Source organism: Corvus moneduloides, chromosome 2 (genome assembly GCF_009650955.1).
Source record: "Corvus moneduloides isolate bCorMon1 chromosome 2, bCorMon1.pri, whole genome shotgun sequence".
In the NCBI taxonomy this organism is placed as follows: Eukaryota; Metazoa; Chordata; class Aves; order Passeriformes; family Corvidae; genus Corvus; species Corvus moneduloides.
Window position 1 is genome coordinate 91,266,820 of NC_045477.1, and position 14,181 is coordinate 91,281,000.

The 14,181-nt window shown below is 35.6% G+C and overlaps 1 protein-coding gene across 2 annotated transcripts in view; it reads left to right on the plus strand.

The window, feature by feature from the left end:
• TMEM131 (transmembrane protein 131) overlaps nucleotides 1–14,181 on the plus strand; it is a 642,113-nt gene that overhangs the window by 595,899 nt on the left and 32,033 nt on the right. For both annotated transcript variants that reach the window (XM_032100312.1, XM_032100313.1), the window contains exons 6-14: nucleotides 457–573; nucleotides 1,458–1,580; nucleotides 2,254–2,334; nucleotides 4,955–5,105; nucleotides 5,240–5,296; nucleotides 6,219–6,280; nucleotides 11,360–11,468; nucleotides 13,160–13,268; nucleotides 13,977–14,130. In XM_032100312.1, the coding sequence (XP_031956203.1) occupies nucleotides 457–573; nucleotides 1,458–1,580; nucleotides 2,254–2,334; nucleotides 4,955–5,105; nucleotides 5,240–5,296; nucleotides 6,219–6,280; nucleotides 11,360–11,468; nucleotides 13,160–13,268; nucleotides 13,977–14,130 (963 nt within the window). The remainder of the gene's footprint in view (nucleotides 1–456; nucleotides 574–1,457; nucleotides 1,581–2,253; nucleotides 2,335–4,954; nucleotides 5,106–5,239; nucleotides 5,297–6,218; nucleotides 6,281–11,359; nucleotides 11,469–13,159; nucleotides 13,269–13,976; nucleotides 14,131–14,181) is intronic.

The following is a 14,181-nucleotide window of genomic DNA, read 5'->3' on the forward strand; positions in this document are numbered from 1 at the left end:
ACTTTTGTCTGCAAGGCCTGTGGCTTAACAAGAGCCATTAAATGTGAAAAAATTCAGAAAACCTGTCCATAATAAGCAACCTGTGGCATTTATGGAAGTCTTGTAGCAATTGCATTTCTCCAGTGACCTTTGAACTATCAGTCTAAAATATTTTTGTGATAAGCTGAAGTCTAAATTCAGAATTCAGCGCAAAAATTCAAGTAAATATGATTCTGTACTAGGTAATAGTTTTAAATTAATTCTATTTTTATTAGTTTGTACACATTTCATTTTTCTGAAAGTTCTAATTTTCTCTTTCCAAATCTGCAGTTGACTGCCTTAACTTCAGTATTCCATAAAGAACACGTGAGAATCTTCTGTAGCACAAAAACTTTTATTCATCTGCATGATGCAATTTATTCAGTAAACAGTTTTCCTTATCCTTCTGCTTGCTTGCTTTTATTTTATTTTTTCCAGAAAATTCTTCCAGGAGGGAATACGTCCTTTGATGTAGTTTTCCTCGCAAGAGTAGTGGGAAATGTAGAGAACACTTTATTTATTAACACTTCTAATCATGGGGTATTTACTTATCAGGTAAGAGAATTACACTCTTTCCAGAAAAGTGAAGTGTGAGTCAGCCAAAGCAGTATCTATTTTGGTATGCTTAACCATCCAAGGATATTTGCACAACATTGGTGGGTTGTTGGTTTGTTTCTTTTTTTCCATCAACCCAGTTGAAGAAGTTTCCATCCCTGTTGTTTGTTGTAACATGGGTACACCATTGTAAAGATCAGTAGGACAGTACTGTAAGCCAGATCAATGGAATTAATTTAAATTCTCCCAATACCTTTTCTTGTGTGTGTTATTTTACTGGCTCATTGTAGTGATCTAGCTCATCCTTTAGCTCTTGACTTATCTGATCCAGTGGCAAGACAATGTTATTCATTAAGCTGGCAAAAAATTACTCACTGGAGATTCAGAAAGATAATTCAGACAGATGAGAGAGACTGAAAAGTGAAAAATGAGAGAAATCTTCTTGTTGAAAGAATATGACTCTTATCATGACGGTGTTTTGAAAACAACAACAAAAATGCTTCCCAATATGAATAGTTTCATAATTATATGATTAAAGGAACGTATCATATTTCATTAACCTTTATCTGGTATCTAGTATTCCAGAGTGTCAGAAAAAAGGGTGGGTTTTTGATTTCCTGTTTTTCAGTATACATGTAAGTAAATAGTAGAAATAGCCTTTAGAGGAATATAGCCTAAATAGAGGAATAGCCTTTAGCTGCAAACTAAACCAGTTTCTTTATTTCAGAGCTTTAGTATGATACTGGTTTTAAAGGTTTGGTTACAAGTATACTATAAAATTTATCAGAAAGAGTTTTTGATGGATTGCTAAAATGGGTATGCATGTTAGGCTCTGCAACAATTGCATACAGCTACTTAAGTTTGTGTTTCTTTCTCTGAACCAGGTGTTTGGCATTGGAGTTCCGAACCCCTATCGATTGCGCCCATTTATTGGGGCACGAGTTCCTGTAAATAGCAGTTTCTCTCCTATAATAAATATACATAACCCTCACAGTGAACCTTTGCAGGTGAGCCTAAGAGAAAAATCATTAAATGCTCGTTTTTGGTATTAAACTGAAATTTTGTTTATTTTGGTACTTCTTAAAATTCTGTTTGAACTTTAGAGCTATTTGAGATCATGTCTTTCATATTATAAGATTTTTTTTTTCTGCTCAGATGCAAATCAGTTCTCGACATTGTAGATTATAGTCGCAGATCTCTTAATTTCCAAAACTGAGGTTTTCTGGTGAAATTTCAGTTTTTAAATGGTTGTAATTTCTGAAAAATAAAGATTTAAACTTCACTGATAATTAGGAAGAATACTGAAGCAAACAAAGCTAAACAGATCTTTTAATCCAGTGATGCCTCTTGACTTCATTCTGTCTGGTTTGCACAGCATAAGTTGTTGTTTCAGTATACTCCAATATGTAATGTTGGAAAACATTCTTTTGTTCAGGCAGGATTGATGTCTTTACCTAACCAAATGCTGATTCTGTTAAGTGATTCACAAACTATAAAATGCTCTAGAAAGCACATAAAATGTAGCACTAGCAAATGGCTATATCAGCATTAAAGTGAATTTGTAAGATATTCCAGTGGTCAAATAGTCATTAAGCTATGCCATTGCACATGATAATATCTGATAACTAAGCAGGATCCCTTTAAGCCTGAGTGCTAACCTTTTCCTGTTATCCACCTCAGGTGGTAGAAATGTATTCCAGTGGAGGTGATCTCCATTTAGAGCTTCCAACAGGTCAGCAGGGAGGTACAAGAAAGCTATGGGTGAGTAGTTGTGTCTTGCAGCACTTATTGTACTTATTGGGAGTTTTTATTTTGATATGAGCTTAGGCTTTGGGGTTTTTTTACTAGCTTTGACTCTTGTCATGTAATCATTAAAATACCCCATAAAAATGGAAACAATAACAGGGTCTGTTAATGTTGTGGTAGTAGGAGTTGAATGAAAGGTTTAATTACGATAAGCCATATGTGTAGAGCTGTGCTGTTTTGAAATGCGAAGAACAAAATGATTCCCATTAGAATGAATTACACCTACCTGAGCTTTCAGTCCTGGAGGCCTGTGAGCTGGATCTAACCCACAGAAAAAGTATACATGGTTTTTTTGTGTTGGCTTTTTTGTTGGTGGTGGGGTTTTTTTAACTTAGAAAGTCCTTCCTGCAAATTACTATAAATGCACACATGGGTTGAAAATGAAGCTGAACAAATTTAGGGAAGAAAAATCTATCACGGACTACTAAATAAAACAGCAGTGTGTCTAGCTGAAGTAAATCGCTAGATCATGAGTTGAGAATGGCTGGAAACTGTTCTGGAAAATATCCCTACATGCATGCCCTGCAGCTACTCCCTACTCATCATGTCTGCTGCTAGAGTCAAGGTAGTGGAATGGATGGACCCATGGTCTGGCTCATGAAATCTGATTTGAAGTAACACAAACTGATATCTTTAAGTGAAATAAAATTTAGAATAATCCCGAAGGTATGGTTTTTGGCTCCATGCTGTATGTCACACCATTGATAATGTCCAGCTAGATACAAAACTTATTTTCCTTTTCAGTTAGAATGATTTGATTTTGTGATGACTGGTTTTTGGTCTGGGAGAGACTTCAGAGCCATTGAGCCCTAAGCTTGTCTCTTGCTCAAGTGTGTTGTTACAGTCATGTGACAGTTATATTTGTTTTAAGAGGATATTTCCAAGGCAAAGTAATTTCCAAGTGAGTTGCAAAGGACAATCACAATACTTAATTCTTGTCTTTTCTGGAGAAAGTCCATTAGAATGGCAGTATTTTAGTTTTAGGTACAAAAGTTGCAAGGAAATAAGTATTAACACAGATCACAACTTTTTAAAAAATACAGTGGAAACAGATGCTGAGGGTTAGATGTTCACATGAAAATGGATTTTAAAGCATAAATGTCCTAATGTTTTGACACTGTTTTAGTCAATTTGCATTGCTTCTATAGATAGCCCCTTCCTAGCTGTCAGGAGAACTCAAGGGAGATGTTTTTCAGAGCATGCAGCTTTTCAGCTTCTCTCAGCCAGGTTGCCAGTTAAAGCCATGAGGACTTGCATGTGAAAGCTTCTGGTGTCCTGGAAGGACTAATCCTCTTGTTTCTTATATCCATCCATTTTCATACCCATTGGTACGCATTTTCATATAACTATTGGTATTTCAAAACAATAAGACAACTTGAAGAAATCAAACCAGTAGGAGGAAACACACAGGTACATCATTATATTGGTTATGTCAAGAGCTGTACTGCGGTTAGAAAAAGCTTCAAAGTAGAAGAAAATATTTGAAATATGGTGATGATACTTTGACATATGGATATGCATAATTGTATAAAATTGTTGTGATGGCAAATGCTTGAATGATTGGATGAAGCAGTCTGCATATGCAGGAGTATTTTTGTAATCACTCTTTGAAGTTACTTCAGGGATCTGACTGACTTTGGATCCCTAGTTACACATATGGAAGAGTCAGATCACATCCTTTGAAACATTAATAAATGGATGCATTATGTTGGGTCTGTGAATAAATGTGAAAACAGAACTTGAAATCTTCTTACTTTGATAATCAACAGTTTTCAAAGAATACATCTGCAGTCATTGTGCCTTAGAAAATTTCAAATCAAGGTTTTCGTCTTCTAGTTAAAAACAAAAATCAAGCAACCAACCAAAAATCCAGTCCTCAAACCTTCTGTAGTATGGCAGGGAAGACAATCCAATGTTAGTATTTCAGCTGTGGTGCTGAGGTTCGTCTTGTGCTGCAGCTGTGTCCAGCTAATACAGAAAGAGTTGTCTTTCAAACCCTGAATGCCAATTAGAACTGATAGGTGTGGTACAGAAACTAAAATATGTTTTTACTTTGTCCTGTAAATTACATGATGACTCTCAAAACCTGGAGCTCCACAAGCTTCTGGCTACATGGAGTTGTGCACTATTTTAATTTGTGTTTAGCACTGAAACTATATGGTTTGTGTCTCCTTTGGAGAAAAAACAATTAGAATATGCAAAGTCAATATTTGATGTTACTGTCAACATTTTTTCTGAATATCTTTTGTTTATTGCCAGATTCTGTTAATTTAGTCTGTGTTTTTACCACAAATTTAATATATAAAACTTAGAATCGTAGAATCGTTAACTTAATCAAATGGGACACAAAAGTTCTCTTGCATATACCTATTTTTAATCAGTGTCATATTAGATGATTACAACTATCCTTTATGAATTTAATGGTAATTTTAGTTCTATGAAGCCTGTCTCTTCCTGCTGTTGTAGCTTTTTCTCTTAACACAGTTATACCCAATGCTTCTATTGTAATTATTTGGTGTGACAGCTTTTTTTGTAATTACTGTGCTCTCATAGATATGCTTTGATTATTTATCAGGAAATACCTCCCTATGAAACAAAAGGAGTGATGAGAGCCAGCTTTTCTTCAAGAGAAGCAGATAATCATACAGCCTTCATTAGAATAAAAACAAATGCCTCAGACAACACAGAATTTATTATTCTCCCTGTTGAAGTAGAAGTTACAACAGGTTTGTGAAAGAGTGGTTGAGGTTTTGTTGATTTTTGGGTTTGTTTTGTGTTTTGGTTGGGGTTTTTTTCAGTTATTCAAATTAATTCTTAGTATAATAAGAATATTGTAACTTTTTTCTTTTTTGTTTTTAAGCACCAGGAATCTATTCATCAACAGAAATGCTAGATTTTGGTACACTAAGAACACAAGGTAAACCATTCTTCAGTTCTCCAAGCATTTATCAGGAATAGGGTGGGGAGGGGAAAGCCCAGTTACCTTTGTACTCTTCAGGGTTGCTTGTGGAATGATGCTTTTAAAAAGACAGATAACAACAGCAGGTTACAACAGTGCACAGATGTGAGAGTACTTGGGGTGTGTACAAGCAAGCAGTAGTTTGCACGCCAGGTTGTAAGTCCAATAGTAACATTAGTGTTACACAGTTGCACATGGCATAGTCTGAAAAGCATTTCGGTTCACTTAGTTTGTGAACTTGTTTTGAAAGATTGCTTCACATCTGGGTAAGTTTTAATGATTTTCAGACACAGCGAAAAGTGAAGGTGTGCAGACTTGATCAAATGTTTTATGATAGGATCTTTTTTTAATTGCCACTTACACATTTGTGCTTAACATTTTATGCTTACATTAATATTATTTAGTGATAAAAATATATATATCAGAAAGTAATAAAACTGGAGGTATTTTTTTTGAAACTGTAAGAGGGATTTATTGCTGAAGAAAAGTGGTATATTTTTTTCAACCAAAAAAAGATAGCTTCTGAAGAACTTTTCCTTGCAACTTCCTTAACATATAAAGATTTTCAAGTAAGAGTAATTTCTTCTGAACATGGGTGCACCTGACAAAGTCATTCATTGTGGTATTTTTAGTCTGTTCACTTCTTAATGTGTAGAAATATGAGTGGTAAGCTGAAGCATGTAATACATACTAATACACAAAATTGCAGTTTGTGTCAGATTCTTCGGACTACCTATTTTGACTGTTCTGTCATGTTAGTATAACTTTTTAACACAGAACAGTGGAGTTACAGAAGAAGCCAGCTAGTGTAAATTACTTTGTATAAGATTCACGTGTTAAAGTAGCCTAATAGACAGGTGTGGTTTTTGTTCTTTAACAGATCTGCCAAAAATTTTGAATCTGCATTTATTAAATTCAGGAACAAAAGATGTGCCAATTACAGTAAGTTTTATTTTCTTTCAATTTGAAACTTTCTACTTGGATTTACTTTTTCTCATAAAAATTGATCATTCACAGGTTCACCATATAGTGTTCAGAATTAGAAGCTAGGTTATGTGTGACTGAAAATGTAACTTAATAGTAGAGCAAGTAATTGTGATGCGTGGTAAAATTAATTTGCTTCATAGCCTTCTTTGAATGCTCTGAACAGCATTTTTAGGCTGCAATATCTGAACCTTTGTAAACTTTTGTACTTGAGGACTGTAATTCATGTTCAGTGAGTGGGAGAGGAATACAGAGTCTGTGAGATTCTTTGTCCTCATCATACACACATCACATTTACACATCAGTGTAAAAAGCGGTTGCCCAACATAATTTTTTGAGATAAGCAAATAGTAGCTTTCAAGAGCTGACTGTAAACTGACCCTTGTTTTCTTGAGCTTATCTTCTTTGTTGCTTGAAATATGAAAAGAACTCAAACACTCTAGGGCCCTTAGCAGTAAGACCACTGCTGCTAAATGTGAAGTGCAGCCAGCTTCAGAATTCTAGCATTTGGATTTTCTACTTTCCATTTTTATTACAGAATTTTGGCTCTAGTCTGGTAGTCCGCCCTTGTTCATTCATACCTTTTCCTGTGTGATTTTTCTCATTGCCCACTATTTTTCTCACTTCTTCCTTCTCCCCTTCCTGTCTTCCTTCTTTTCCAGATTTAGTTGTGTAGCTAGCTATACCTTGTCCCAGTGCACTTCAAAAAGTGTTGAAGTGTTGAAAAGAAACCAGAGGAGCCAGAAGAATGACTGAAGGATTGGCAAAGGTTTCTTACTGAGATCTTGGAGAGCAGTTCTGTGTTTATAAAGCTTGAAGCTGTAACTATGAGGAACAGTGTTTTAGTAGTAGAGATCTGCAAAACTTTAGGATACTGGAAACTGAGGCTAGATGAATTTAAAGTAGAAACAGGACACATTTTTAGTGATGAAGATAAGTTTTCACAGTGACAATAGTCCATTGCAGTACTTGCTAAGCTGTTATTCACTAATAATTTTTAAGTCAAGAGAAACTTACGGTATACTGCAAACAAGAGAAACTTACAGTATAGCGCAAGAAGATTTTAATTCATTGAGGTCCTAATGCTTATTGCATTAATGAGATCAGGTGATCCTATAGGAATCATGGCTTTGTAAGTTATAGCACAACTTCCATAGAGGGCTTTGAAAACCAAAAAGACCTGTATATGATTTTTGCATTGAGAGGGTTGGTAAATTCATTAAATTATTTTTCAGCTATATTTGACAGCATGCTTGTCTTCTTAGATTTTACAGTTTTTCCTTTTTTTAAAATTTATTTTTTAAAGTGTGTAGTATACTTGCTGAGTACAATGCAGATAACCATATTTTCAGACCATCAGTATCACTTCTAATACCTGGTAGTGTAGAGCCTAACTCATACTCCTCCATTTAAAAAAACCCCAAGCCTATCCATTTTTTTAAAAAATCTGTGGTCTTCAGACTATGGGCTGTAAACCATAAATATCGATCTAATGGAAGGCCGTCACTTGATAACCATTATACACATCATGACAAAGCTTTTCCAGATAAATTATTTTTTTATTGTGTATCAAAGCAGTTAATTTGGTATTTTTAAAGCCTTTGGGAGTCACTTTTGCAATGAAAAAGCTACCACACAGGTTCAGACATGATCCGTTTTTCAGTGTATCACATGGCACATCAAGTCAGTTGTTCTTTTCACTAAGGGACTCTGTGAATTTCTGCTGCTGTACCAATTAAGGAATTTAAAAGTGGTAAGCAAGAGTAAAAAAATTTTGGAGGGAACTTGGTGAATAGCTTACTTCTAGGAAAGCTTGACAAATAGACTTCTGACCCTTGAGAGCTAGGGTTTAAAAGTAGTGAGACAGAGCTGTGTGACAAATTTCATCTTAATGTCAGAAGAAAAGGCCAGGGCTATATTTAGCATATGTTTAAGCTGGGTACTGGAGGAACTAAATATCTTCAGGTCATCAGTGTGTGAGAGACCGCTAATACTGTTGCCAGAGTTGTAGCTGTTCTGCCTTCAAGTACTTAGTCATGCTGTGGTCCAACAAATTGGTTGTGGAAAATAAGAGCAAGTCACTTTCTTTTTTGAGTTTTTAAACTCCTTGTAATATCGCCCTCATTTTGTAGGGTTTGTTCCATTATTAAGGAGGATAATGCTTATTTCGTGACTGGATGAACTAGTCATGCTGCAACAATTAAGCCATTCTGTCAAAAATCTGGTAAATGTAGATTGTTGAACACTTTCGTTTATCCCTTCTCTATAATGAAAACTTTGTGTTTCCTTAAGGCAGTTTGGGCCTATTTGACTGCCAAAAGCAAAGGGACGCTTCAAAACTTGAGGTCATGACCATATTTGATGCATGAAGAACCAGGAACTTCAGAACAGCCTTAGTGAAGCTGAATTGTATCAGTTCGAAAACAAAAGTGTTTTGTATAAGGAAGTATTTAGTTCTGTCCCAACTTTAGAATAGGGGTTAATTTCTCGTAGCAGTCTGCAAGAAATAGTTTACTTCTGTGTTACGTTTTCATCTGCACGTTTGAGTACATGTGTCTTGAAATTATCAAAGATTACAATTTAGTAGTAGTTTATTCCATGGCTGTTCCGGATGGTTCTTTATGGAGAAAGTGAGCTTTAGGTAGTTAGGGGTTTCTCTGTTTATACAGAAGGCCAACAAATTACTGACAGTTGTGTCTGTAAAAGCTAGTAAAACGGTACAGTAGTGGTTCTGACACTAATGGAACTATCCTAAAACTGCTACCTGTAGCCACAGGGCTTTTTTGTCTTTGTTAGGTGGGCAAGACAAAACTAGGTTCAGGAGCCTTCTGACTGGTAGACAATTACAGCTGAACATGTGCCAGTCTTTCAACCCGTACTCTTTAGTTTATTGGAATACATGTAGTCCGAGAGTCCTGAAACCTTCAAAGTCTTTCTCAAGAACTCCTGCAAAAGCACAAAGTTTTAGCCCCCCTTTGTGTCCTTTAGAACATTTAAGGTCTTAATTTTTCTGCAGTTACGCTAAATATTGAGTGTGTCTTTACAGAGCGGGGTCAGGAATCTTGAGTGGGGCCATGTGTTACTGAAGCATGTCTATTTAAAATTATTTTTCCCTACAAAAGTTGCTGTTAGATTAATTTTCTGAGAAAATTGGTAGTATTATGTTCTTGATTAAACTTTTATGTACTTCCAGGATCTGTCCATGTTTGATGATTTTTAATGCATATTTCAGGACAGGTTTTACTTGAGCTTTAATGAAGTAGGTTGAAATTTGAGGAAAGTGAAGTTGAAAGGATTCTTAAGGATGTTTGTTTTTTCTTTAGTTGTCTTAATTCTGTATTTCCCTTTATAGTATGTAATCAAGCAACAGATGAAAAATGTGCATTATGTAGTTCAGAAATTTTCAACGGAACAGTGTAAATTCCTTCCTTAACTAAATTAACCAGTTGTAGACATTTTGAGTAAATACTTGTAGGTTTGTTGCACTTGTGGTTTAAGAGATGCATCTCTGTAACCTGCCATTTTTCTGGCAACAGGCTGTCCTTCTGAATATTTCCAGTTTGATTTACTAAATGAAATCAGCATTATTTCAGACCAGTAATTAAAGGAAGCATTTTTCATGAAAAGAGCTTCTAAAAATGGTTGTCCTCTCTGTTATGCAAAAGTTGTGAACTTTATCATAGCTTTGGTTTCATCTGCTTTAAGAGGGTTTTTTTTAAGGATATGTCAAGATTTCAGTTTTGTAGTGTGGATTTCATCAGAAGAAAATTGAGATAGTTATTAATTGACTTATGAAGAGAAATATCAAATATCTGCCCCCCATGTTTGCAGACATGATGGTGGACAAAGGTCAATGCTATAAATCCAAGATACAAAACTTCTGGTTGAGTTAACTGCGCTTATTCGTTAGCTGCAGGACTAGTGCTGCTTGTTCCTGCTAAGGATCATGTGGTCTGCAGAACTTAGTTATTTATGCACACTTTTATGGCTTTAATTTACAATCAAGGACAGCTTGGCTTGGGAGGACTGTAATTGGTTTGTACCGCTAGCTGTCTGCCTTGCTCCTCCCTGACCAAGAAAGGCTCAGCTGCTTATCAAGCAGGTGCTAAACCTCTGCAGCCCAGCAGAAGGTAAGGCAGCACTCATTTCAGTTTCAGTAATACAGCATCCTGTAATTTGCTGTGGCTTAACAGCTGCTACATGAGCAGCTGAGCTGTTCTTAAAGCAAGAGAAGACAGCTGGGGAGGAAGAATCATGGCAGCCATCCTAATTTTAAGCAAAACAAGAATAAGAGCTTTTAAATGCTTCATGCCCAGTTTCTCTGTGGAATCTAGATAGAGAGCTTGCTAGCAATCTTTATAGTCTTCAGATGACGTGGAATCCCTTATCCTGCGGCATGATACTATGAGTACCTCTACAAATCAGCTCTGGCTAATAACTGACACAATAGCTCATTTACCTTTTCCATTTAGTTTAAAACAGTAATCCTCAGATGAAAAAAGTGACCTTGTAAAGTGTTAGTGTAGAAAAAGTGTCATTGCAGATCTACAAAATGTTTCTCTATACAGCTAGTTGTTTTTTTCTCTGCAGACTTAGCATGGGATTGGAAACAAGGGAGATATCTGCATCCTCTCTGGTAGTTTCACAACTCAGTCAACAGCTTTGTTAATGAGTGTACCAGGAACAAATAGCCTAGCTATTGTAACCCTGCAGCATTAAGAATAAAAATTAAATCTTAATTTAAATAAGGTTTGTTTTCTATTTTATTAATATTTTCTGGCCATACTGTCACTTAATTCAACATCCCCAAGGAGAACTCACTGTTACCCACTTTCTTGTATATTGACTGAGTAATTTGTAGGACCTGAAAAAAAATTCTAAAACCACTTGTAATGCTGCTTTGTCATGGGAAAGACAGACCTGTAAGAGCTTGGCCAAAACTAGTTGCAGTTGTATCACTGTGAAAGACACATGAAGGCTTCACAGCATGTTAGCAATGATAAATTTACAGGTGCTTCTTATTTTGATTGTTTGCAGAGTGTTAGACCTACACCACAGAACGAAGCTATAACAGTACATTTCAAGCCCGTTACGTTAAAAGCCTCTGAAAGTAAATATACCAAAGTTGCAAGTATTAGCTTTGATGGTAAGTACCACTCCTCTCTTCTTATAACTTGTCAAGTGCTTCTGAAAACTTACTGAAGTTTCATTGATTATTTTCACTCTCTTAACAAAATGCTATTTATAATTTTGAGAAGGAAATGGAATTTTCCTACCCGGAAAAGGCTTATAGTTCTTCTGAACTTTAGTTATTTCTGAAAGGATTGTCTTTGTTCATGATCAGCAAGTATCTTAGACTGGTAAATACAGATGAGAAGAGAAGGTATTCTTGATTTTTCTAATAAACATAGCAGTATTCTTATGTTAAGGCACTGATTATTTAAATGTATTTTTATTTTAAACAGGCATTTTAAACAGGGTGCTGAGACATCTTGTTTAAACTGTAATTCTGCCAGGAAAGGTTGGACCGAGTGATCCTTGAGGTCTGCTTCCAACCTGGTATTCTATGATTTTTCTCCTATATAGTGTGACTTTAAATACTATGCTGACACTTTGCAGAAAGGCGCCTCTGTTTTTATAGAGATTTTAATCAACTGTTAGAATGGTGGTAACTACTCAGATGTTACTGCTTTAAGATGGTAGTTGGTGCTGTAACTCTTTCTGCCTGGATTGCTTAAAAATGGAATCTTATAGATGCAATGCTTGTGGTAGACATAATTTTAGAAGTAGCATGGATAAAGAGGAGAGGATTGATTTTTATTATCATTTATGGATTAGCACTTTAGAAATTTATTAGCTCATGGTTTCTAAGACAAGCGAAGTATGTTTTAGCTTATAAATTCTGAAATAGATAAATTCTGTCAACTTGAGGTGATAATATACTCAGATTTTGAAGCTGGTGAGAATTGTTATATGAGGACCTACTGGCTAATGTATGGTGCATCTTAGAAGGAATGGTGGTTCCTGGGAAAAATACCCAGTTAAGCTGCTTTACGTGTTTAAGAAATTGACTTGACAAATTCTTATCAGTGAAGCAGCCAGCCCTAAATATTTGCAATGTCAGCTGTCCTAATTACATGCAGGGGCTTTGGGGGCTTGGTGGTTTCTCTTAATTAGTATTTGAATCCCCTTGATTTTTTTGGCACTACTGCTACCCAGCTAACATCGCTTGTTCTGTGATCTTGGAGCAGACCTGTGAGCATCACTCTTGGTGCTTTGTGTAGTTTGGGTTCTTACATGGATTCTACTTCTATTTTTGTCTTTCATTTCTTCATTATTAAGAAGTTGTTATGTTTCTGGTCCAAAGTTCCTTTCAACTGGTAGCTCTTAGTGAGGGGACCCAGCAATCTCAGGCTTCTATTCTGTTGGGGAGGGATATATATATAGGGTTAGGGGAGGTATATATATCTGTATAGTCCATACTCTTAGTGGGCAGTTCAGTTCATCTGGGGTCCAAATTATCTTCTGGACATGTTCAAGTTATTTATATGACAGAAACAATCAGGCTTTCCCATTGTAGATAAGCTTGCTAAATCAGGCAGGTCATCTAACTGTTGTTAAATGGGAAGAATTCAGAATTGGGATCTCGTTTCATAGACTTTACACCATGTCAGTTTGCTTATTGAAATTAAATTTCCTTAAACTCCACTTTTTTCCTTCCATGGTAATTAATTTGTGGGCTAGCTCTGTGGTTTTATTCTTCCATTCATTCTAGTCTAGTTTAATGGATCAATTTTTGTCAGCTTTAACAAACTTCCTATATTCTTGTGTGTACAGCATCAAAAGCTAAAAAAGCATCACAGTCTTCTGGGAAAATAACTGTTAAAGCAAAAGAGAAGAGCTATTCCAAACTTGAAATACCGTATCAAGCAGAAGTGTTGGATGGGTAAGCTTCCAGTAACTGAACATAGCTCAAAAACTAAATGCTCTAAATTAGAAGGGAATATTCCTGTTTTTAAACAAATGGAGGAGGCAGGTAGTCTTAGCCATTCGTAAGTTGGTTTCAAGGCTTGAGTTAAAATTGTCCTTAGTGAGTTGTTTTTCGGAGCAGCTGAAGACTGCAGATGAGACATTGGAAATATTTCTGGTTTTGCATTTGCTGTTCTACTTCTATATGAAATACCGGTAGAGAAAATACTTCTAGTTTTAAGCAAAATTTTGGAAGAACTCTGTGTTCCTTGGGTTTTGTTACTTATTTACAAAGTATGGCTAAGTTGACTTTAAAAACATTTTTGAATGAGGTGCTGCTTTATCAACACAACTGGCAGAGTATTTTGAAGGCAAACAAACTAAACCTTACCTACCAGAATTTTTCTGCTGCAGATGCATGATTTGGTTAATAAGAAATATGCATGTTTTACAAATTGTCTCAATACTTCAACACTTCCTTTTAGTCCTCCTATTATTCTGATTTGCATGTTTTCTTATCTTATTTGATTTACTTAGTTATTAATGTCCCTGTAGTGCTAATAATATAGTTTCAGCATGCAGTGGGGTATGTACCTTTTCTGCTGTTTGATAAATTCTAGTCTATGCGTAAGGAAAATACTTTGAGGACAATCTTTATTTTCTTTACACTGTTTTCTTTTAATAGATATTTAGGATTTGATCATGCTGCCACACTCTTTCACATCCGTGACAGTGCTGCTGATTCTGTGGAAAGACTGATCTATCTATCAAACACGTTCAGTTTCGCAGTCCTTATACATGATGTTGTGTTACCAGAAGAAGCAAAACCAATGTTTAAAGTAAGTCCCATTTCAGTGAATGCTTTTACCTAGTAGTAAATGCTTAAATGT